At 45.6% G+C, this 23,953-nt stretch overlaps 1 protein-coding gene across 1 annotated transcript in view; it reads left to right on the top strand.

Annotated features, from left to right (window-relative positions):
* The window catches only part of itpr3 (inositol 1,4,5-trisphosphate receptor, type 3), a 180,267-nt gene that overhangs the window by 103,319 nt on the left and 52,995 nt on the right, over positions 1-23,953 (top strand). The window contains 6 exon segments of the mRNA XM_039800493.1: positions 882-1,007; positions 4,024-4,149; positions 4,465-4,585; positions 9,946-10,127; positions 11,238-11,386; positions 15,940-16,048. Of these exon segments, the coding sequence (XP_039656427.1) occupies positions 882-1,007; positions 4,024-4,149; positions 4,465-4,585; positions 9,946-10,127; positions 11,238-11,386; positions 15,940-16,048 (813 nt within the window).

The raw sequence follows: 23,953 nt of genomic DNA, 5'->3' as shown, positions 1-23,953 counted from the left end.
AATAGTTATCTTGAGACACTTTACAGATAGAGTAGGTCTAGACCACACACTATAAATTCCAAAGCCCCAACAATTACAGTAATTCCCTCAAGAGGAAGCATTAGCGGTGGCTATTGCGACAGTGGCGAGGAAAAACTCCCTTTTAGGAAGAAACCTCGGCAGACCCAGACTCTTGGTAGGCGGTGTCTGACGGGCCGGTTGGGGGTGTGATGAACAGTGATGATAATAGTCACATTAAAGATAATGGAACATAATGGAACAGTGACTTCGAAGGTTATCATGGAAGTTCATGTCATAGCAGGGCACATCGTGTCATACTGAGTAGTGCAGTCTCCAATACCGGATCCTGACTACTCTGTGCGTATGAACATCACAGCAGGACGTTGCGGGATGTGACGTGGCATCACACACATATACAGACACACACACAGACACACACACGCACAATGTTTTTTGCACTTTGTTGCTTTTTCTATGACTTTTTTAGGGTTTTATGTCGACAGTGAGAAAGCTTATGATACTCTCTCTGTCTCTCTCTCTCTTTCTCTCTCTCTGTGTGTGTCTCTCTCTCTCTCTGTTTGTCTGTCTCTCTCTGTCTCTCTCTCTCTGTATCTGTCTCTGTCTGTCTCTCTCTCTTTCTCTCTCTCTCTCTGTATGTCTCTGTCTCTATCTCTCTGTGTGTCTCTCTCTCTCTCTGTTTGTTTGTCTGTCTCTCTCTGTCTCTCTCTCTCTGTATCTGTCTCTGTCTGTCTCTCTCTCTCTCTCTCTCTCTCTCTCTCTCTCTCTCTGTATCTCTCTCTGTCTGTCTCTCTGTCTGTCTGTCTCTCTATCTGTCTGTCTCTCTCTCTGCCTGTCTGTCTCTCTGCCTGTCTGTCTCTCAGGTGAAGGTGGCCTATGTGAACTTTGTGAACCACTGCTACGTGGACACCGAGGTGGAGATGAAGGAGATCTACACGTCCAATCACATCTGGAACCTGTTTGAGGACTTCACCGTGGACATGGCCCGGGTAATACTACTACTACTACTACTACTACTACAGTACTACAGAGTACTCAGTGGACATGGCCCGGGTAATACTACTACTAATACTACAGTACTACAGAGTACTCAGTGATCCCTTTCTACATACGTCATCCCCACCCACAGTGTATGTTGTCCACGTGATACACAGATATACACCGTATACCCCCCAGGACAGGTCTAGGGTTCCTGTATACCCCCCAGGACAGGTCTAGGGTTCCTGTATACCCCCCAGGACAGGTCTAGGGTTCCTGTATACCCCCCAGGACAGGTCTAGGGTTCCTGTATACCCCCCAGGACAGGTCTAGTTACTTACCAAAGTGCCAGGATAACGTTAAAGGGATACGCCACCGTTTGTTGAAATAGTTCTTACCACGGTCTACCCTGGCTGTAGATAGGTGAAATAGGTGTTATCATGGTCTCCCCTGGCTGTAGATAGGGGGGCCAATGTATTTTTTGTCTCAGTGCAAGTAATTAGGTTGTTTTGTTGTCTTTTGTCGGCTCACTTTTACTCACAACATGCTAACCGGCAACATAGGATTCCATTCACTACGCTAAGCTAACTAGCAGCGGCGCTGCCGGTGTTGCACCGGACTAAAACGATGCATGCACAAAAAATAGGTTGGCCCACCTATCTACAGCTAGAGGAGACCATGATAAGACCTATTTCACCTATCTACAGCTAGAGGAGACCATGATAAGACCTATTTCACCTATCTACACCTAGAGGAGACCATGATAAGACCTATTTCACCTATCTACAGCTAGAGGAGACCGTGATAAGACCTATTTCACCTATCTACACCTAGAGGAGACCATGATAAGACCTATTTCACCTATCTACAGCTAGAGGAGACCATGATAAGAACTATTTCACCTATCTACACCTAGAGGAGACCATGATAAGACCTATTTCACCTATCTACACCTAGAGGAGACCATGATAAGACCTATTTCACCTATCTACAGCTAGAGGAGACCGTGATAAGACCTATTTCACCTATCTACACCTAGAGGAGACCATGATAAGCTCTATTTCACCTATCTACACCTAGAGGAGACCATGATAAGACCTATTTCACCTATCTACACCTAGAGGAGACCATGATAAGACCTATTTCACCTATCTACAGCTAGAGGAGACCGTGATAAGACCTATTTCACCTATCTACACCTAGAGGAGACCATGATAAGCTCTATATCACCTATCTACACCTAGAGGAGACCGTGATAAGACCTATTTCACCTATCTACACCTAGAGGAGACCATGATAAGCTCTATTTCACCTATCTACACCTAGAGGAGACCATGATAAGACCTATTTCACCTATCTACACCTAGAGGAGACCATGATAAGAACTATTTCACCTATCTACAGCTAGAGGAGACCATGATAAGACCTATTTCACCTATCTACAGCTAGAGGAGACCGTGGTAAGACCTATTTCAACAAATGGTGGAGTATCCTTTTAAGCAACGATGATTGTTTAGTGGCAGAACTTTCACACTTTGGTTCATATATTCCCCGTCTCTGTGGCGAGTCACGTAGCAACGACGGCACGGTTGCTTGGTGGTCATTCTCCGTGTAAACGTGAATCAGTAAAGGAGACACGGTATTAAGGAAATGGAATTTAAACTACACTCTCAGGGCCCTATTTTACCGATCTGAGGTCACGGTGTGGAGCGCCTGGTGCAGGTGTGTTTAGGGCGTGTCCAAATCCACTTCTGCTATTCTGAGGGTCTGTGTGCGCCGGGCACCTGGTCCTAAAGGGTTGTACTTAGTGTCTTCATTAATCAGAGGTGTGTTTTGGGCGTAACATGAAATCAACCAATCAGAGATCAGCTCCCATTCCCTTTAAAAGCCAGGCGCGTTTGGACCTTGGAGCATTGCTGTTATGATGGAGGATTTACACCCTAATATTTTTATTAGTAATCTTCTGCATGTGTGTGTGTGTGTGTGTGTGTGTGTGTGTCTGTCCCTGTGTGTGTAACAAGCATAGTGTGTGTGCGCGCTGTGCACGAGCCTAGGAGCATTTTACTAATGCTCTGTTAAAATAACAATGAAATGCTGCGTTATTGACTTTAGACCAGGTTTTTGTTGGTCAATGGTGCGATCACTTCCCGCTGCCTCAAGATAGCAATACTCCCAGAGTGCACCTGAACACACCTCCCTGTAAGACCAGCACGCCCAGAATGCACCTGAACACACCTCCCTGTAAGACCAGCACGCCCAGAATGCACCTGAACACACCTCCCTGTAAGACCAGCACACCCAGAATGCACCTGAACACACCTCCCTGTAGGACCACAGATAGGTGCAGGTGCATTTGTTATTTAAACGACGTGGGCGCTGGACGGGAAACTGACAACTGGGTCGGTCTTAAACTAGCAGAGACACTCGCGTCGGGCTTTGGGCTGCGCTGGGTGCAGGATAGGACCCAAAATGTTTTGCCCCTGAAGTAGCAGCAGACTAGCCTGACAAGCCAGCCCCACATCCAGATGTTGGGTCTGGGAACTCCCCATTGGTCAGGGCTCAATCTGAGGGGCGGGATAAACGGTTGTCTTTCAAATTCCCACATCTTCCTTTTTTAAGAATGACTTCAGAGCCGTTCTTTGTTCTTTTCTCAAAGAAAAGCTGAACTCCAAGTCTTCCAGAAGACCTCTGTTCACCAGCAGCAGCAGCCATAAGCCCCGCCCACCCACTCTATACACGATGCGATTGGCCTGACCAGAGTTTGGTTTTTCCAGCTCGCAAGCCAACGGAGAGTTGCTAGACGACCCTGGCTGCAAATTACATTTACTACCTCTAGGGTGGTCTGGATTTCTAGGCTAGCAGCAACATTAACGGTACAGGACATGAGCCAGATGAGGAGGATGCTATACACCGTAACAGCACCAAACAGTTACGGGTTGTCTCTCTGGGACGGACCAGTATGAGGCTGGGAGGGAATCAATCACAGTACCCTCACTCCACACTGCTTCTCTGTGTGTCTCTCTGCAGGTGTGTAACAAGCGAGAGAAGCGTCTCTCCGATCCCATCCTGGAGAAATACATCATCAACGTGGTGTTCGACACCATCCACGCCTTCTTCAGCTCGCCGTTCTCTGAGAACAGCACGTCTCTGCAGGTCAGGACCAGCATGCAATACTGCAGACCTCTGTCTGTCTCTCTCTCTGTCTGCCTGTCTCTCTCTCTCTCGTCTCTCTCTCTGTCTGCCTGTCTGTCTCTCTCTCTGCAGGTCAGGACCAGCATGCAATGCAACACTACCACGCCATGATGGCGTCACGCCATGGCTACCATACACAGGGTCACACATTACAAGACTACAACTAACTCTCTCTCTTTCTTTCTCTCTCTCTCTCTCTCTCTCTCTCTCTCTCTCTCTCTCTCTCTCTCTCTCTCTCCCTGTCCCTCTCTGTCTCTCTCTCTTTCTGTCTCTCAGACTCATCACACCATCATGACCCAGCTGCTGCAGTCCTCTGTGCGTCTGCTGGACTGTCCCTGGCTGCAGCAGCAGCACCGGGGACAGGTGGAGACCTGCATCAGGACCCTGGCCATGACAGGTGAGGGTGCATAACAGATGTGTACCGAGTCGACCGTTCTCTGGGACATGTTGTCATGCTAATCTAATGCGTCTCTAGCTTGAAACAAGCTAGCGCTAACCGCTGGTTAGCTGCTAACGCTAGATTTCAGGGCAGATGGTAAATTGCTATTTTATACCACTAACACGGCTCAAAATATCACCACACTTCCACGGTAGCATCATGAGGGTCCCTACATGTAAACACAAGCACTGAGAACTTTGTAAGTACAGACAGTTTATTAAAAACATAGATTTATAAAGACACTCACGTTCATGTTTACGCTCGGGGGCCATCTTGGGAAACAGTCACGACCAGTCAAACGACGAACGCCTTGTTTGAGCTATGTTAATGGTTACTGGTTGCACGATGTTCGTCGTTCAACTGCTCGTGACTGTTTCCCAAGATGGTGCCCACATTAACGGTACTGTCTTTATAATCTATGTTTTTAATAAACTGTCTGTACACTTACAAAGTTCTCAGTGCTTGTGTTTACATGTAGGGACGCCCGTCATTGATATTATGATGTGGATTTGGACTGTTATTTGTGGTGTAGAAATAGAGATTTACCATCTGCCCTGAAATCTAGCGTTAGCAGCTAACCAGCGGTTAGCGCTAGCTTGTTTAAAGCTAGAGACACATTAGATTACCATGACAACATGTCCCAGAGAACAGTAGACTCGGTACACATATGGTATTAACCCCTAGGGTCATTTTGTGCCGGAATTGTCCTTTAAGTGCAATGTCTTGATGATGCTTACATACTTTTACTTGTGTGTGTGCGACTAAATTTTACATCCAGTTGCACATGTGCGACCAGTAAATTTGCCCCCTTTTTAAAACGTTAAACGTGGAAATTTCGGTACCTGAGAGCGTGTAAGCACAAAGCTTATCTGTCTTCTCCTAATGGTGTGTTATTTTTGTCCACCGAAGTCGATCTACGAGTCGTTTTCCGGAGTTACGACCCGGAAGTTGCAAAAGAACGCCCCCCGAGGTCGTATACATACGACTCGTCAAGTCGTCTGAACTCAGAGGACCCCGAGCTCACTTTCAAAGATGGCTACGTCGTGCATCACACGTAGTAAACATTGTGGTTTTCTACAATTTTAAGCACTTTTGTCGTTGTTGTAACCAAATGAAGAAGTCGTACACATAGCGCTGTATACTGCTACCTATAGGCATGTCTCTGGGTCTTATTAGGAGTTAAACATAGCGCTGTATACTGCTACCTATAGGCATGTCTCTACAGTCTTATTAGGAGTTAAACATAGTGCTGTATACTGCTACCTATAGGCATGTCTCACGGTCTTATTAGGAGTTAAACATGGCGCTGTATACTGCTACCTATAGGCATGTCTCTACAGTCTGATTAGGAGTTAAACATAGCTGTATACTGCTACCTATAGGCATGTCTCTACAGTCTTATTAGGAGTTAAACATAGCGGTGTACTGCTATCTATAGACATGTCTCACGGTCTTATTAGGAGTTAAACATGCGCGCTGTGTACTGCTATCTATAGACATGTCTCGGTCTTATTAGGAGTTAAACATAGCGCTGTATACTGCTACCTATAGGCATGTCTCTACAGTCTTATTAGGAGTTAAACATGCGCTGTATACTGCTACCTATAGGCATGTCTCTACAGTCTTATTAGGAGTTAAACATAGCGCTATACTGCTACCTATAGGCATGTCTCTACAGTCTTATTAGGAGTTAAACATGCGCTGTATACTGCTACCTATAGGCATGTCCCTACAGTCTTATTAGGAGTTAAACATAGCGCTGTATACTGCTACCTTAGGCATGTCTCTACAGTCTTATTAGGAGTTAAACGCGAGCTGTGTACTGCTACCTATAGGCATGTCTCTACAGTCTTATTAGGAGTTAAACATAGCGCTGTATACTGCTACCTATAGGCATGTCTCTACAGTCTTATTAGGAGTTAAACATAGCGCTGTGTACTGCTACCTATAGGCATGTCTCTACAGTCTTATTAGGAGTTAAACATAGCGCTGTATACTGCTACCTATAGACATGTCTCTACAGTCTTATTAGGAGTTAAACATAGCGCTGTATACTGCTACCTATAGGCATGTCCCTACAGTCTTATTAGGAGTTAAACATAGCGCTGTATACTGCTACCTATAGGCATGTCTCTACAGTTTTATTAGGAGTTAAATACCGCCTCATTAATTATGTTGTAGCTTGTGCAGCTGAAACTGGCTAGAGACGCTCGGTTGCTATATGACAACAATGGCTTTAAGCCGAGTCTTGAGCAGAAAGCAGAGCAGTAGCCTAACGTTAACGTTAATCAAAACGTAATTTTCATGTATCAAACTGTGAGATATATGTGTGTAATATGTCAATAACTGGGTGAATATAATCCTAAATGTTACTAAAAATGTTACAAAAATACATCTTTTCTCCGACTCGTAGTAACAACCCGTGGTTATTTGATTTTCGACACGGATGTGACGTCACGCTCGAGCTGCTAGTCGCGATTACAAGACAAAAAGAACGCACCGTAATACATCCATGGTCCTCTCTGCATAGTGACAGAGAGCGGAACACAGGCGCAGAGGTCCTCGTCGGCTCTGCAGTTTTGTTGAAGTCACAGTTAGTCACTGAAATGACGATAAAGTGGTTACAAGTGTGGTTACATTTTTTCAAAACTTCACACATACAGCGTTTGCTGCGATATGACATGAGGCTCGTTGGAGATGAGCCAGATCTGCGCAGAATCGATCACCGGCGATCGCCGCCCAATGCATGCTGGGTAGATTTGTGTCCGACTTGATCCCGACTTGCTCTGACGTCACGCACACGTGGGCAACGATAATCTCACGAGACCAAGGCGGCCGCAGTTCTGAGACGCAGGTAGCGCAGTTGCTTTTCACCGACTGCAAGAGCCAGGCGGACGCAGGCGGACCCAGTGCATGCTGGGAAACGCCGGCCTCTCAGCTGATCCAACAGCTGATTGGTTCAGAATCGACTCAACATGATGACGTTTTATATAAACTTTTTATTGATTTGGAATCGGAGGGATTTTAACTGACACTCGGAGGGTATTTGTCTGATTTAAAAGCTTATTCTGAACAGAACACATGTTGTGTTGCTGATAGTTGTGTTTAGAAGTCAGAGAGACTAAATCTGTTCAGATTACAGATCATCTACAGTCTGTTGTTTATTAAAATCAGCAACAGATCACATGTAGAGCATGTTAACAGCTACTCTGTCATAATAAAAACAACTGGAGACTGTGTAGGAGCTGATATATGGGTCTGATAACATTTTATTAAACCGGAATCGGACCACAGTGTTTGTGTCACTTCCTGTTCAGCCTGAAGGCTGCTGGAGTCAGCTGAAAACTGTCCCACTTGAGAGCGGACTTTTGTCCCCGCCCCCGCTGCTGCTCTCGTCTACTTTACAGGCGAGGCGCAGTTCATCTCCAACGAGCCTAGTAATATCGAGGCGAAAGAGGTCGCGGTGCTGTTGACGCTACACTTCCTGTGAGTCAAGCAGGCACAGCGTTGGTTTATCTGCCCTGGGGACTGACTGACAGGCTGAAGGCAGCTTGAGTTCTACAGCACCTCTCAGCAACAAGGACATTCAAAGGGCTTTACATTAATTAAAGAGAAATTAAAAGCGGTCATGATGAAAATAAAACAGGCTAAAAAATAATAATAAAAGTTACAGTGAGTAAGAAATGAATAATTATTCAATTCAAGGTTGTAAGGCAGGTTTGGGAGGAGAGAGGGAGGGGTTTATTTTTAGTTTAGTTTAGTAGCCTAAACAATGCATGTTTAATTTTAAGTTGAATTCATTGTAATTGTAGACTGGAGACTAGAGCTGGTATATTTTTTATATATTTGTACTAGAGCTGGTATATTTTTTATATATTTGTACTAGAGCTGGTATATTTTTTATATATTTGTACTAGAGCTGGTATATTTTTTATATATTTGTACTGTCGTGACAGCGATGGTGCTGTCGGTTTACCTTCTATGTTGCATCTTCAAAAGTACAAAATAAAATGTGAAACTAAATTTGAAGTGTTTATTAGTAATACAGTGGAAATTAGTATAAATGTCAATATTTGGTTAGCATGTTGATTTACGGTGTGTGCCCCTAAATATTGTGGTTGCGCCCCTAAACTTTTCAGTTGGGGGGCCAGTGTGCTCCCAGTGAAAACAGTCAGTCTGGAGCCCTGCTAGTATTTCTTCTTCTTCTTAAGTAAAAGATCTCTAATGTTTCTTCCACCAACATATAACACAGAAACAGATTCACAATGAGTGTTGGATTGGTATTGTTATTGATGATGATGATATTGATGATGATATGATGATGTTGGTGTTATATGTTGTATTGTGCTTATGTATTGGTATTGATGGTATTGATAGATGTGTGATGATGTGATAATGGTATTGTTATATGATGATGATGATGATGTGTGTTGTATTGTGATGATGTGATGTGATGTGCATGTGTTTCTGTGATATAATGAAGCTGTTAGTGTTAGTAATTATTGGTTGTATGGTATATGTTCTCTCTTCTGTGTATTGATATTATTGTGTTGTATATTGTCTCTTTTTGTGTGTTTGTCTCTTTGTGATGTGTATTATTATGTCTATTATTGATGTGGTATATGTCTTCTTTTGTGTTTTATTTTATTTATTTTTTTTTTGTCTCTCTTTGTTGTGTGTGATGATGTATTATTATGTTGTTTGTTGTGTGTATTATATGTCTCTCTTTTTGTGTTGTGTGTGTGTGTTGTGTTTGTTGTGTGTGTTGTGTGTTATTATTGTGTGTTGTGTGTGTGATGTCTCTCTTTGTGTGTGTTGTGTGTGTATATCTCTCTTTGTGTTGTGTATTATTGTATTGTGTGTATTATTATGTCTGTGTGTATTGTGTATTATTGTTGTATGTCTCTCTTTGTGTGTGTATGTATTGTGTATATCTCTCTTTTTTTGTTTGTGTGTTTGTATTATTTGTGTGTATTATTGTTTTATTATTTTTTTGTATGTTGTGTTATTGTGTATTATTGTGTGTATTATTGTATGTGTGTGTGTGTGTGTGTGTGTGTGTGTGTGTGTGTATGTCTCTCTTTGTGTGTGTGTGTGTGTGTATGTGTGTTTATTATTGTGTGTGTGTGTATGTCTCTGTCTGTGTGTGTGTGTGTGTGTGTGTGTGTGTGTATGTCTCTCTTTGTGTGTGTGTGTGTGTGTGTGTGTGTGTGTGTGTGTGTGTGTGTGTGTGTGTCTGTCTGTGTGTGTGTGTGTGTGTGTGTGTGTGTGTGTGTGTGTGTGTGTATGTTTCTGTCTGTGTGTGTGTGTGTGTGCAGCTAAGAGCCGGTCCATTGCTCTCCCTCTGGAGCTGGAGGCCCAGATCAGCTCCGTGTTGGCCTCGTCCTCTCTCAACTCTCTGTCCCGGTCCAACCCGAACTACAAGTCCCTGTCCCGGTCCTCCAGGACCATCGTCCCTAGCAACCCCTGGGACTACAAGAACATCATAGAGAAACTGCAGGTACACGCACTAATACTCCCAAAATATGGAAATACATCCACACCAGTACAACACTGATCACAGGCCTGACCTCCCAGACGGGAATATGACCGATAAGAAGTATGAAATGATGATAAGTACTCTATCGTTATATTTACTTTATTTAACGAGGAAATCCTCGTTGAGATAGAAATCTCTTCTTCAAGATAAACAGTTCAATCAAAATCAAAATAAATCCCTCGAGCTGCAACTGACTAATACGTTTAAAATAACCGACACATGAACGCAACATTAGACAGAAAGAAATTACATTTAAATCATGAATACAAATTCTAAAAGTGTCTGTGTGTGTATGTGTGTGTGTGTCCCTGTCTGTGTCTGTGTGTGTGTGTCCCTGTGTGTCCCTGTGTGTGTGTCTCTGTGTATGTGTGTGTCTCTGTGTCCCTGTGTGTCCCTGTGTGTGTATATGTGTGTGTGTCCCTGTTGTGTGTGTGTGTGTGTCTCTGTGTCCCTGTGTGTGTACATGTGTGTGTCCCTGTGTGTGTCCCTGTGTGTGTATATGTGTGTGTGTCCCTGTGTGTGTGTCCCTGTGTGTCCCTGTGTGTGTATATGTGTGTGTGTCCCTATGTGTGTGTCCCTGTGTGTGTGTGTGTGTGTGTGTGTTTCTCTGTGTCCCTGTGTGTGTATATGTGTGTGTGTCCCTGTGTGTGTGTCCCTGTGTGTGTGTGTGTGTGTGTGTGTGTGTGTGTGTGTGTGTCTCTGTGTCCCTGTGTGTGTATATGTGTGTGTGTCCCTGTGTGTCCCTGTGTGTGTATATGTGTGTGTGTCCCTGTGTGTGTATATGTGTGTGTGTGTCCCTGTGTGTCTCTGTCCCTGTGTGTGTCCCTGTGTGTGTCCCTGTGTGTGTGTATATGTGTGTCTCTGTCCCTGTGTATATGTGTGTGTGTCCCTGTGTGTGTCTCTGTCCCTGTGTATGTGTGTGTGTGTCCCTGTGTGTGTCTCTGTCCCTGTGTGTGTCCCTGTGTGTGTCCCTGTGTATGTGTGTGTCCCTGTGTCCCTGTGTGTGTCTCTGTCCCTGTGTATATGTGTGTGTGTCCCTGTGTCCCTGTGTGTGTCCCTGTGTCCCTGCAGGACATCATCACCACCCTGGAGCAGCGTCTGAAGCCCCTGGTGAATGCTGAGCTGTCTGTCCTGGTGGACGTCCTCCATCAGCCTGAGCTGCTGTTCCTGGAGGGCTCGGACACGCGCCAGCGCTGTGAGTCTGGAGGCTTCATCTCCAAGTAGGTCCCGAAAAACACACCGCTACGCTGGGGGGGGGGCGCCAGGGGAGCTCACCTGGTAGAGCAGGCGCACATATATACAGGTCTACTCCTCGATGCAGCGGCCGCAGGTTTGACTCCGACCTGCAACCCTTTGCTCAATGTCCTGCCCCCTTAGTCGGGGAGCCAAAGTCTCAAAAGCTCAATAATCCATTGATTTTGGTTGGATTTTTATCATTTTTTCTGTGGAATGAGTATACTGTTTGGTGAAAAGAATGGCATATTGACTGATGTCATAAGTTGGGGGAATAGTTGATTGCCAATGACGTAAAGATGAAAATATCTGGAAAAAAGTGCGAAAACTTCTACTTTTTTTTGCATTAAATTGATGCAAAATCGTGTAGAAATGTGTTTTAAGAATGATGTTTTCAGTGGATATTGTCAGCACATGTGGTCAGCGCATCTGGAATGCATTTATTGACAGCCTACCCAACCCACTGAGGATTTGAGGAAAATAATCATTTTTTTACATTTTTCTGATAAGAAAATAAAGGATGCATACACTAAAATGGCCACAATTATTCTTTGCGATATTTCCGGTAGAGCAGACGCTCCAATTATTGGTTCTTAGGGTCAAAGTTAACAGAAAAAAACAAATAAAAAGTATGGCAGACCATGTCAGGTTCAACACATTTTTGAGACTTTGGCTCCCCAACTACCTCTCGCTCTCTCTCTCTCTCTCTCTCTCTCTCTCTCACCTTTTTCAAATAAAGTCCTAAAATGCCCTAAAAAATAATTATATATATATATATATATATATATATACTGCTACGTTTGGGACAAAAATATGTGACTTTTTTCTCAAAATATTAGACCTTTCTTTCCAAATGTCTCTGTTTTAGGGGATTGGAAACTCAGTAGTGTGGTAGTGTGGTAGTCTTGGTAGTGTGTGGTGGTGTGGTAGTTTGTAGTAGTGAGTAGTCTGTGATGCAGTATGATAGTCTTGATGTGAATCTTGAGTAGTCTTGGTAGTCTTGTAGTGTGGTAGTTTGTAGTCTGGTAGTCTTGATATGCGAGTTGATGGTCTTGATGTAGTGTGGTAGTCTGGTAGTCGCGTGCTGATAGTCTTGATAGTCTTGATAGTCTTGTGTTGTTCTTGATAGTTGTGTTGTGATGTGATGTAGTGTATGTAGTCTTGATAGTCTTGGTAGTATGTATGATAGTCTTGATAGTTGTGTTTGGTAGTGCAGTAGTGTGTATGATAGATGTGGTGGGTTTGTTGAGTGTGGTAGTGTGGTAGTGTGGTAGTGGATGTATGGTAGTGTGAGTAGTGGTAGTGTTGATAGTAGGGTAGTGGTAGTGCGTAGTGTGGTAGTGTGGTAGTGTGGTAGTGTGGTAGTGTGGTAGTGTGGTAGTGTGGTAGTGTGGTAGTGTGGTAGTGTGGTAGTGTGGTAGTGTGGTAGTGTGGTAGTGTGGTAGCGGTAGTGTGGTAGTGTGGTAGCGGTAGTGTGGTAGCGGTAGTGTGGTAGTGTGGTAGCGGTAGTGTGGTAGCGGTAGTGTGGTAGTGTGGTAGTGTAGTAGTGTGGTAGTGTGGTAGTGTGGTAGTGGTAGTGTGGTAGTGTGGTAGTGTGGTAGCGGTAGTGCGGTAGTGCAGTAGTGCAGTAGTGTGGTAGTGCGGTAGTGTGGTAGTGGTAGTGCGGTAGTCTTGTTAGTATTTGTGTGTAGTTAGTGTTTGGGGTGTGTTTGTTTTGAGTTTTGTTTGGTGTGTGGGTTTTGTTTGTTAGTGTGGTAGTTGAGTAGGGAGTGTAGTAGGTGTGTGGTGGAGGTGGGGGGGGGTGGTAGTGAGTGAGAGTTGTTGGTGGGTAGTGTTAGGGTGGGTTTGTGGTGGTTGTGTTGTGGTGGGTGTATGTAGGTGTGGGCGGTGTGTGGAGTGTAGGGTAGTTATTTGTATGTGATGTGGAGTGGTATGTTTTAGGTAGTGGGTGTTGAGTTTGTTTTGGGTGGTGTTTTGTGTAGTGTTGGTGGGTTGGGGTTGTGTTGAGGTGGGGTGGGTAGGAGATTGGTAGGTTGAGAGTAGGTGTGGGGTATTAGAGGTGGTGTGTTAGAGTGTGGGTAGTGTAGTGGGGGGTGGTATGGGTGGGGTAGTGTGGGTATGTAGTGGGTAGTGGGTTTGGGAGGGTTTGTGGTGTGTGTATGTGAGTGTGAGGGTGTGTAGTGTGTTGTAGTGTGGTAGTTGTGTGTGTAGTGTGGTGTGGTTAGTGTGTGTGTGGTAGTGTGGTAGTGTGGTAGCGGTAGTGTGGTAGTGTGGTAGTGTGGTAGTGTGGTAGTGTGGTAGTGTGGTATGGTAATGCGGTAGTTTTTTTTAACCAAATAAAACAAATTTTTTTCTTTTTCGTTTACTGATGATATATACACTACGTGTCTTCACATGTGAAGCATGTCACATCTAATGAGATATGGTAAACAAACAAACATAACAAAATAAGGAATGTAAAATGTTTCTATTTCTTAAAATTAAAACAACCAGTGTCTATTAGGGGCCTCCCTGTAGTTCTTTACCTGTAGTTCTGAGCTGAGCCAGCAGGCTACACTGTTGGCTCCGTTAAGGCTCCAGTCAACAGGGTTTGGTCATCCTCACATTGTGTATTTGGATCCCAGTGATCCAGTCCAATGTTCCTTTGGATCAGGAGATCCTGGACAGCAAAACATGGGATTTCCAAATCCAGATCAGTTTGATCCAGATAAAGATTTTTGAACAACTGGGCCCTGGAGACTATAGTCCAATACAACAATCAAAACATATCTTTTCAAGACAGCTTTTTACTAAATGTATTTCATAGGTTTTCCTGCTAACTTTATATTTATATCTTCTTAAGTAAATTGTATTATGATATGCTCTGCAGCACTTTGAGATTGCTGAAATGTAAAGTGCAATACAAATAAAATGTATTATTATAATTATTATTATTATTAACAACTGACTAAGTGCATTGATCAAATTAACGACTGGATGTGCCAGAACTTTCTTAAATTAAATCACGAAAAAACTGAGGTGGTTGTTTTTGGAGCAAAAGAGGAACGATTGAAAGTCAGCGCTCAGCTTCAAACGACAATGTTGAAAACAACAGACAAGCCAGAAGTCTGGGTGTAGTCCTGGACCCGACCTGAACCTTAACAGCCACGTTAAGACCATTACAAAGTCAGCCTATTACCACCTTAAAGGGCTGATAGAATGGTTATATAGGGTATTTCACACTGTTCCTTAAAGGGATGGGTCGGAGTAATTCACCCTAGGGTCCTTTGCACCATGACCTCGAGCCAAACACCCCCCCAGAAGCTTTTTTCACCTGGGTCTAACATTGGGAGAGTTAGCGTAGAGTAGCGTTAGCCGCTGAATAGCTTAGCACAGAGGCTAATGGACCCAGTGATGTATCTTGTAAGTTACCCCACTAATAATGCCCGAAATGATACCAAACTTCTACAAGTAGTACAAATAGGTTATGCACTCATAAAACGATGGATTGTAAAGTTTGTAAGTACACCAGAAGTTTATGCTAGATGGAGCTATTGTACTGCAGTGTGAATTTTATTGTTGTTTTTGATCTGTTTTTAATTTTATATTAGTTTCTAACTGCTCTTTAATGTTTTATGTAAAATACTTTGAATTGCCCTGTTGCTCAAATGTGCTATATAAATAAATATTTGCTTGACTTGTGTGTGTGTGTGTGTGTGTGTCTCTGTGTGTGTGTGTATTATTGTGTGTGTTGTTGTTGTGTTATTGTGTATTGTTGTGTGTATTTTGTGTTATTGTGTGTGTTTTGTGTTTTGTGTTGTATTGTGTGTGTGTTGTGTATGTGTTTGTGTGTTGTTGTGTTGTGTTTGTGTATTGTTGTTTGTGTGTGTTGTGTGTGTGTGTGTGTGGTTGATGAGTGTGTGTGTTTGTTGTCTTGTGTGTTGTTGTTTTTGTTTGTGTGTGTGTGTGTGTGTATTGTTGTGTGTGTGGTGGTTATAGCTGATGTGTGTGTGTTGTCGTTTGTGTGTGTCTGTGTGTGTCTCTGGGTGTGTATGTTGTTGTGTGTGTGTCTGTGTTTTGTGTATCTCTGTGTGTGTGTATCTCTGTGTGTGTGTGTGTGTGTGTGTGTGTGTTTTCTCTGTGTGTGTGTGTGTCTCTGTGTATGTGTATGTGTGTTGTGTGTGTGTGTCTCTGTGTATGTGTATGTGTCTCTGTGTGTGTTGTGTGTGTGTCTCTGTGTGTGTGTGTGTTGTGTCTGTGTGTGTGTGTGTGTGTGTGTGTGTGTGTGTGTGTCTCTGTGTGTGTGTATGTGTCTCTGTGTGTGTGTGTGTCTGTGTGTGTGTCTGTGTGTGTGTGTGTGTGTCTGTGTCTGTGTGTGTGTGTGTGTGTGTGTCTGTGTGTGTGTGTGTCTGTCTGTGTCTCTGTGTGTGTGTGTGTGTGTGTGTGTCTGTGTATGTGTGTGTGTGTGTGTGTGTGTGTGTGTGCTGTGTGTGTGTGTGTCTCTGTGTGTGTGTGTGTGTGTGTGTCTGTGTGTTGTGTGTGTGTGTGTGTGTGTGTGTAGGCTGATCCAGCACACCAAAGCCCTGATGTGTTCTGAGGAGAAGCTGTGTATCAAAGTGCTGAAGACTCTGCAGGAGATGCTGATCAGGACTCTGGACTTTGATGAAAAGGTCAGTCACAAACTCACTTTCTAATTATTCCAAAACCTAAAAACCTGACCCCGAACTTCCAGAGAGGGGCACTCGAGGTCCGAGACTCGGACTGGAGTGCTGTAGTCGCTCAGTTTGGGACTCCAGACTCGACTTGGTCTCTAAGCGTGGGACTCGTGACCAGTGTTTATTTTTTGGATTGCTGTGTAGCCTGACTACACACGTTAGGGCTGCTGACAGGAATCACTGCAGGGGTGCAGCCTGATGCGGGCCAGGACGGTCCTGACAGACCATAATCGGTTATAGACCTTTTTCACGGCAGACATGTTGACATGTCATAGTAGGAAAAGCACAGGTGTATTCAAGACCATTACTGATGGCTGCATTCCACTTAGGAGAGGTCCTGGTATTAAACCATTACTGATGGCTGCATTCCACTTAGGAGAGGTCCTGGTACTAAACCATTACTGATGGCTGCATTCCACTTAGGAGAGGTCCTGGTATTAAACCATTACTGATGGCTGCATTCCACTTAGGAGAGGTCCTGGTATTAAACCATTACTGATGGCTGCATTCCACTTAGGAGAGGTCCTGGTATTAAACCATTACTGATGGCTGCATTCCACTTAGGAGAGACCCTGGTATTAAACCATTACTGATGGCTGCATTCCACTTAGGAGAGGCCCTGGTATTAAACCATTACTGATGGCTGCATTCCACTTAGGAGAGGTCCTGGTATTAAACCATTACTGATGGCTGCATTCCACTTAGGAGAGGCCCTGGTATTGTGCATGCTGACTCCCTGAAATATCTTACTGGGACACTTGATGGAACTGAGCCATCGTTAAGGTTATCAATGTCAGCTGTGCTTCTCCTACTATGACAAGTCAACATGTCTGCTGTGAAGAAGGTCCGTTACCTACGGGGTGCAGCCTGATGCGGGCCAGGACGGTCCTGACAGACCATAATAAGTTATTGATATACGGTATAATCAGATGTCGCTTGTTGATTTTCCAGTCGCTGCGTTTTGTGTTTTCGGCTTTAAAAACTTCAGAAAACAAGACGCAAATAATGCTGAATATGTAGAAGATACAGGAACCATGTCTGTGTGTGTGTGTGTGTGTGTGTGTGTGTGTGTGTGTGTGTGTGTGTGTGTGTGTGTGTGTTTCTCTCTGTGTGTGTGTGTGTGTGTGTGTGTGTGTGTGTGTGTGTGTGTGTGTCTCTGTGTGTTTGTGTGTGTGTGTGTGTGTGTGTGTGTGTGTGTCTCTCTGTGTGTTTGTTTTTGTGTGTGTGTGTGTGTGTGTGTGTGTCTCTGTGTGTGTGTGTGTGTGTGTGTGTGTGTGTGTGTGTGTGTGTGTGTGTGTGTCTCTCTGTGTGTTTGTGTTTGTGTGTGTGTGTGTGTGTGTGTGTGTCTCTCTGTGTGTTTGTTTGTATGTGTGTGTGTGTGTGTGTGTGTGTGTGTGTGTGTGTGTGTGTGTGTGTGTGTGTGTGTGTGTGTGTGTGGCAAACAGCATTTTCTGCCATTTTTTTCAAGGAAAATTACATCAACGATTAATCGATTATCAACATAGTTTGGGCCAGATTTTACAACCAATGTAGTCCCGCCCAGCCAGACCCTCCTCCACAGCGCTGTAGAGGAAGGTCTGGACTATATGCAGAATAAGATGATACTGTGTGCTATATATCATACCATATATCTGCTACCTGTCTGGTTGCGTCCGAAATCTCGTCCTCTGCTCTACAGACTCAACGGTCCACTACGTGTGTGTAGTTAAACGGCGGTGTGCGTCTTTCTCTGAGGCACTATGATGTCACTTCCTGTGAGCCTCGTTGCGGTTTTGGTTGGAGATGCGTAACCGTGGTAACCCCTGCCAAATGTTCTGATGAAAGTGGGTCAAAAGGTTAATAACTATCACTCAAAGACCTGCGTCTGGGTCTTCTTCCAGCTGAGAGCTCCGGAACCATCGGCGCTAACTACATCACTTAATGTGTGTGTGTCTCTGTGTGTGTGTCTCTCTCTGTGTGTGTGTCTCTGTGTGTGTGTCTCTCTCTGTGTGTGTGTCTCTGTGTGTGTGTCTCTCTGTGTGTGTGTCTCTGTGTGTGTGTCTGTTTGTGTGTCTGTTTGTGTGTGTGTGTCTGTGTGTGTTTCTGTTGTGTGGTGTGTCTCTGTGTGTTGTCTCTGTGTGTGTGCTCTGTGTGTGTGTCTCTCTATGTGTGTGTCTCTGTGTGTGTGTCTCTGTGTGTGTGCTCTCTTATGTGTGTGTCTCTGTGTGTGTGTCTCTCTCTGTGTGTGTGTCTCTGTGTGTGTGTCTCTCTCTGTGTGTGTGTCTCTGTGTGTGTGTCTGTTTGTGTGTCTGTTTGTGTGTGTGTCTGTGTGTGTCTGTTTGTGTGTGTCTCTGTGTGTGTGTCTCTCTCTGTGTGTGTGTCTCTGTGTGTGTCTCTCTGTGTGTGTGTCTCTGTGTGTGTGTCTCTCTCTATGTGTGTGTCTCTGTGTGTGTGTCTCTGTGTGTGTGTCTCTGTGTGTGTGTGTGTCTCTGTGTGTGTGTCTCTCTCTGTGTGTGTGTCTGTCTGTGTGTGTGTCTCTCTTTGTGTGTGTCTCTGTGTGTGTGTGTGTCTGTGTGTGTCTCTCTGTGTGTGTGTCTCTGTGTGTGTGTCTCTCTCTGTGTGTGTGTCTCTGTGTGTGTGTCTCTCTCTATGTGTGTGTCTCTGTGTGTGTGTCTGTTTGTGTGTGTGTCTGTGTGTGTCTGTTTGTGTGTGTGTCTGTGTGTGTGTGTGTGTTGTCTGTGTGTGTGTGTCTCTGTGTGTGTGTGTGTGTGTGCGTGTCTCTCTCTATGTGTGTGTGCGTGTATGGTCTGTGTGTGTCTGTGTATGTGTGTGTGTGTGTGTGTGTGTGTCTGTGTATGTGTCTCTGTGTGAGTGTGTGTGTGTTTTGTCTGTGTGTGTGTGTGTGTGTGTGTGTGTGTGTGTGTGTGTGTGTGTGTGTGTGTGTCTGTGTCTGTGTATGTGTGTCTCTGTGTGTGTGTGTGTGTGTTTGTGCGTGTCTCTCTCTATGTGTGTTTGTGTGTGTGTGTGTCTCTGTGTGTGTGTGTTTGTGCGTGTCTCTCTCTATGTGTGTGTGTGTGTGTGTGTCTCTGTGTTTGTCTGTGTGTGTGTGTGTGTGTGTGTCTGTGTGTGTCTGTGTATGTGTCTGTGTGTGTGTCTCTGTGTGAGTGTGTGTGTGTGTGTGTCTTTGTGTGTTTGTCTGTGTGTTTGTCTGTGTGTGTGTGTGTGTGTGTGTGTGTGTCTTTGTGTGTTTGTCTGTGTGTCTTTGTGTGTGTGTGTGTGTGTGTTTGTGCGTGTCTCTCTCTATGTGTGTTTGTGTGTGTGTGTGTCTCTGTGTGTGTGTGTTTGTGCGTGTCTCTCTCTATGTGTGTTTGTGTGTGTGTGTGTCTCTCTGTGTGTGTGTGTGTGTGTGTGTGTGTGTGTCTGTGTGTGTGTGTGTGTGTGTGTGTGTCTCTGTGTGTGTGTGTGTGTGTGTGTGTGTGTGTGTGTGTGTGTGTGTGTCTGTGTGTGTGTGTGTGTATCTCATACTGTTTTAACTTCTAAATAACGTGTTAGTGTGTTAACGTCTACTGGCCTCTACACAAATAACCCCCAAAAAAACAAACATCAAAGGCGTCGACAAAAAAGCATCAAAAACGTAAATAAAAAAAATCGAATAAATGTCAACAAAAAATACATTTAAAAAAAAGAAGTCTAATCTAGTTGAGAAAAACAAAACGTTGAAAGCACCAACTCTGCTCCTGATTGGCTGTGCTTAATTGCAGGGCTTTTCATTGGCCCTTGATCTGCTAGCTTTAGATTGCTATATAAGATGTTTTCTGTCATAGTAAATTAATATAGTAGGCTGCAGACAGAAACGCTGTGTCAAGAAAAGGGAGAGAAATGTTTGTCTTTTCCTCCTTTTCCTCCTGCTGGTGTTTGTCCAAGGCGACAAAAAAGGCAACAAAAACATGGCGACAAAAAGGCGACGAAAAATTCACATTCAATTCAAATGATTTAACAAACTGACGATGACGTCATTTATGACACGATGGCGCCCAAACGGGCGAGTTTTATTTTCCCACCAACCGTGACTGTTGAACCTGCTGTTGATTTCAGACGCAACCAGTGATTCCATCTCCAATAAGCTGCATCTGTGTACTATATATATATATATATATATATATATATATATATATATATATGTGTGTATACACAGTACAGGCCAAAGGTTTGGACACACCTTCTCATTCAATGTGTTTCCTTTTTATTTTCATGACTGTTTACATTGTAGATTCTCACTGAAGGCATCAAAACTATGAATGAACACATATGGAATTATGTACTTACAAAAGTGGGGAAATAACTGAAAACATGTCTTATATTTTAGATTCTTCAAAGTAGCCACCCTTTGCTTTTTTCTGTCTACCCCCAAACCCTTGGTGTTCTCTCAATGAGCTTCATGAGGGGAGTCACCTGAAATGGTTTTACCTTCACAGGTGTGCTTTGTCAGGGTTCATTAGTGGAAGTTTATCCCTTATTAATAAAAAGCAAAGGGTGGCTACTTTGAAGAATCTAAAATATAAGACATGTTTTCAGTTATTCCACACTTTTTGTTAAGTACATAATTCCATTGTTTATTCATAGTTTTGATGTCTTCGGTGAGAATCTACAATGTAAACAGTCATGAAAAAATAAAAAGGGAAACACGCATTGAATGAGAAGGTGTGTCCAAACTTTTGGCCTGTACTGTATATATATATATATATATATATATATATATATATATATATATATAAGATCTTAATAACACATATCTGCACTGATATTCCTTACGTTCAGCTATGCAGCGTTCTCAGCAGCCTGGAGGGAACGCAGCAGGTGATACACAACAACAACAACAACAACACATTTAACCACCACCACAACAACAACAACGCATTTAACCACCACAACAACAACAACAACAACGCATTTAACCACCACCACAACAACAACAACAACAACAACATGAATGTGTGTCGTTATGAGTTACATCACAGCAGAGCCGGCTCTCAACCCGTCTGGTGCCCGTCTGTTTCGTCTGTTTGTCGCTTTTACTGTATTAACATTTTTGGCGTTTCTTTCTAGATTTTGTTGTTTTTTTTACGTTGCTTTTGTCATTTTCGTTTTAACATTTTGAAGCTTTTGTTTTCAAAGTTTGGCATTTTTTGTCAATGTTTTTCTTATTCTTTTCTTTTTCTCTTTAACTTTTCTTGGCTCATTGTGATTGTCGGCCCCCTAGTGTTTGCCTGTACTGGTGGCCCCCCTAGTGTTTGCCTGTACTGGTGGCCCCCTAGTGTTTGCCTGTACTGGTGGCCCCCTAGTGTTTGCCTGTACTGGTGGCCCCCTAGTGTTTGCCTGTACTGGTGGCCCCCCTAGTGTTTGCCTGTACTGCCGGGCCCCCTAGTGTTTGCCTGTAATGGTGGCCCCCCTAGTGTTTGCCTGTACTGGTGGCCCCCTAGTGTTTGCCTGTACTGCCGGGCCCCCTAGTGTTTGCCTGTAATGGTGGCCCCCCTAGTGTTTGCCTGTACTGGTGGCCCCCTAGTGTTTGCCTGTACTGCCGGGCCCCTAGTGTTTGCCTGTAATGGTGGCCCCCTAGTGTTTGCCTGTACTGCGGGCCCCCTAGTGTTTGCCTGTACTGGTGGCCCCTAGTGTTTGCCTGTACTGGTGGCCCCCTAGTGTTTGCCTGTACTGGTGGCCCCCCTAGTGTTTGCCTGTACTGGTGGCCCCCTAGTGTTTACCTGTACTGGTGGGCCCCCTAGTGTTTGCCTGTAATGGTGGCCCCCAGGTGTTTGCCTGTACTGCCCGGGGCCCCTAGTGTTTGCCTGTACTGGTGGCCCCCTAGTGTTTGCCTGTACTGGTGGCCCCCTAGTGTTTGCCTGTACTGGTGCGCCGCCTAGTGTTTTCACTGCTGGTGGCCCCCTAGTGTTTGCCTGTACTGGTGGCCCCCTAGTGTTTGCCTGTACTGGTGGCCCCCCTAGTGTTTGCCTGTACTGGTGGCCCCCCTAGTGTTTGCCTGTACACTGGGTGGCCCCTAGTGTTTGCCCTGTACTGGTGGCCCCCAGTTGTTTGCCTCGTTCTAGTGTTTGCCTGCCTGGTGGGTGTGCCTTACTGGTGGCCCCCTAGTGTTTGCCTGTACTGCCGGGCCCCCTAGTGTTTGCCTGTACTGGTGGCCCCCCTAGTGTTTGCCTGTACTGCCGGGCCCCCTAGTGTTTGCCTGTACTGCAGGGCCCCCTAGCGTTTGCCTGTACTGGTGGCCCCCTAGCGTTTGCCTCTACTGGTGGCCCCCCTAGTGTTTTCCTGTACTTTCGGCCCCCCTAGTGTTTGCCTCTACTGGTGGCCCCCCTAGTGTATTCCTGTACTTTCGGCCCCCTAGTGTTTGCCTGTACTGGTGGCCCCCCTAGTGTTTGCCTCTACCGGTGGCCCCCCTAGTGTTTGCCTGTACTGGTGGCCCCCCTAGTGTTTGCCTCTCACTGGTGCCGCCCTAGTGCCGTGTGTTTCCTAGTGTCTGCCGCGGCCCCCCTGAGTGTTGCCTGTACTGGTGGCCCCCCTAGTGTTTGCCTGTACTGGTGGCCCCCTAGTGTTTGCCTGTACCTTGGCCCCCTAGTGTTTGCCGGTACCGTTGGCCCCCGTGTTTGCCTGTACTGCCCGGCCCCCCAAGTGTTTGCCTGTACTGCAGGGCCCCCTAGCTTGCCTGTACTGGTGGCCCCCTAGTTGCCCTACTGTGGCCCCCTAGTGTTGCCTCACTGGTGGCCCCCTTAGCGTGCCTGTACTGCCGGGCCCCCTAGCGTTGCCTGTACTGCCGGGCCCCCTAGCGTTTGCCTGTACTGCCGGGCCCCCTAGTGTTTGCCTCTACTGGTGGCCCCCCTAGTGTTTTCCTGTACTTTCGGCCCCCCTAGTGTTTGCCTCTACTGGTGGCCCCCCTAGTGTTTTCCTGTACTTTCGGCCCCTTGTTGTTTGCCTGTACTGGTGGCCCCCTAGTGTTTGCCTGTACTGGTGGCCCCCTAGTGTTTGCCTGTACTGGTGGCCCCCCTAGTGTTTGCCTCTACCGGTGGCCCCCCTAGTGTTTTCCTGTACTGCCGGGCCCCCCTAGTGTTTGCCTGTACTGGTGGCCCCCCTAGTGTTTGCCTGTACTGGTGGCCCCCCTAGCGTTTGCCTGTACTGGTGGCCCCCTAGCATTTGCCTGTACTGGTGGCCCCCTAGTGTTTGCCTGTACTGGTGGCCCCCATAGTGTTTGCCTGTACTGGTGGCCCCCTTAGTGTTTGCCTGTACTGGTGGCCCCCTAGCGTTTGCCTGTACTGCTGGGCCCCCCTAGAGTTTGCCTGTACTGCCGGGCCCCCCTAGCGTTTGCCTGTACTGGTGGCCCCCTAGTGTTTGCCTGTACTGGTGGCCCCCTAGTGTTTGCCTGTACTGGTGGCCCCCTAGCGTTGCCAGTACTGCCGGGCCCCCTAGCGTTTGCCTGTACTGGTGGCCCCCCTAGCGGTTGCCAGTACTGGTGGCCCACTAGCGATTGCCTGTACTGGTGGCCCCCCTAGCGTTTGCCTGTACTGGTGGCCCCCCTAGCGGTTGCCAGTACTGGTGGCCCACTAGCGATTGCCTGTACTGGTGGCCCCCCTAGCGGTTGCCTGTACTGGTGGCCCCCTAGCGTTTGCCTGTACTGGTGGCCCCCTAGTGTTTGCCTGTACTGCCGGGCCCCCCTAGTGTTTGCCTCTACTGGTGGCCCCCCTAGTGTTTTTCTGTACTTTCGGCCCCCCTAGTGTTTGCCTCTACTGGTGGCCCCCTAGTGTTTGCCTGTACTGGTGGCCCCCCTAGTGTTTGCCTCTACCGGTGGCCCCCCTAGTGTTTGCCTGTACTGGTGGCCCC

This window comes from Perca fluviatilis, chromosome 5 (assembly GCF_010015445.1).
Source record: "Perca fluviatilis chromosome 5, GENO_Pfluv_1.0, whole genome shotgun sequence".
NCBI lineage: Eukaryota > Metazoa > Chordata > Actinopteri > Perciformes > Percidae > Perca > Perca fluviatilis.
The sequence above is the reverse complement of the archived record's forward strand: the minus strand, read 5'-3'. Positions and strand labels throughout refer to the sequence as shown.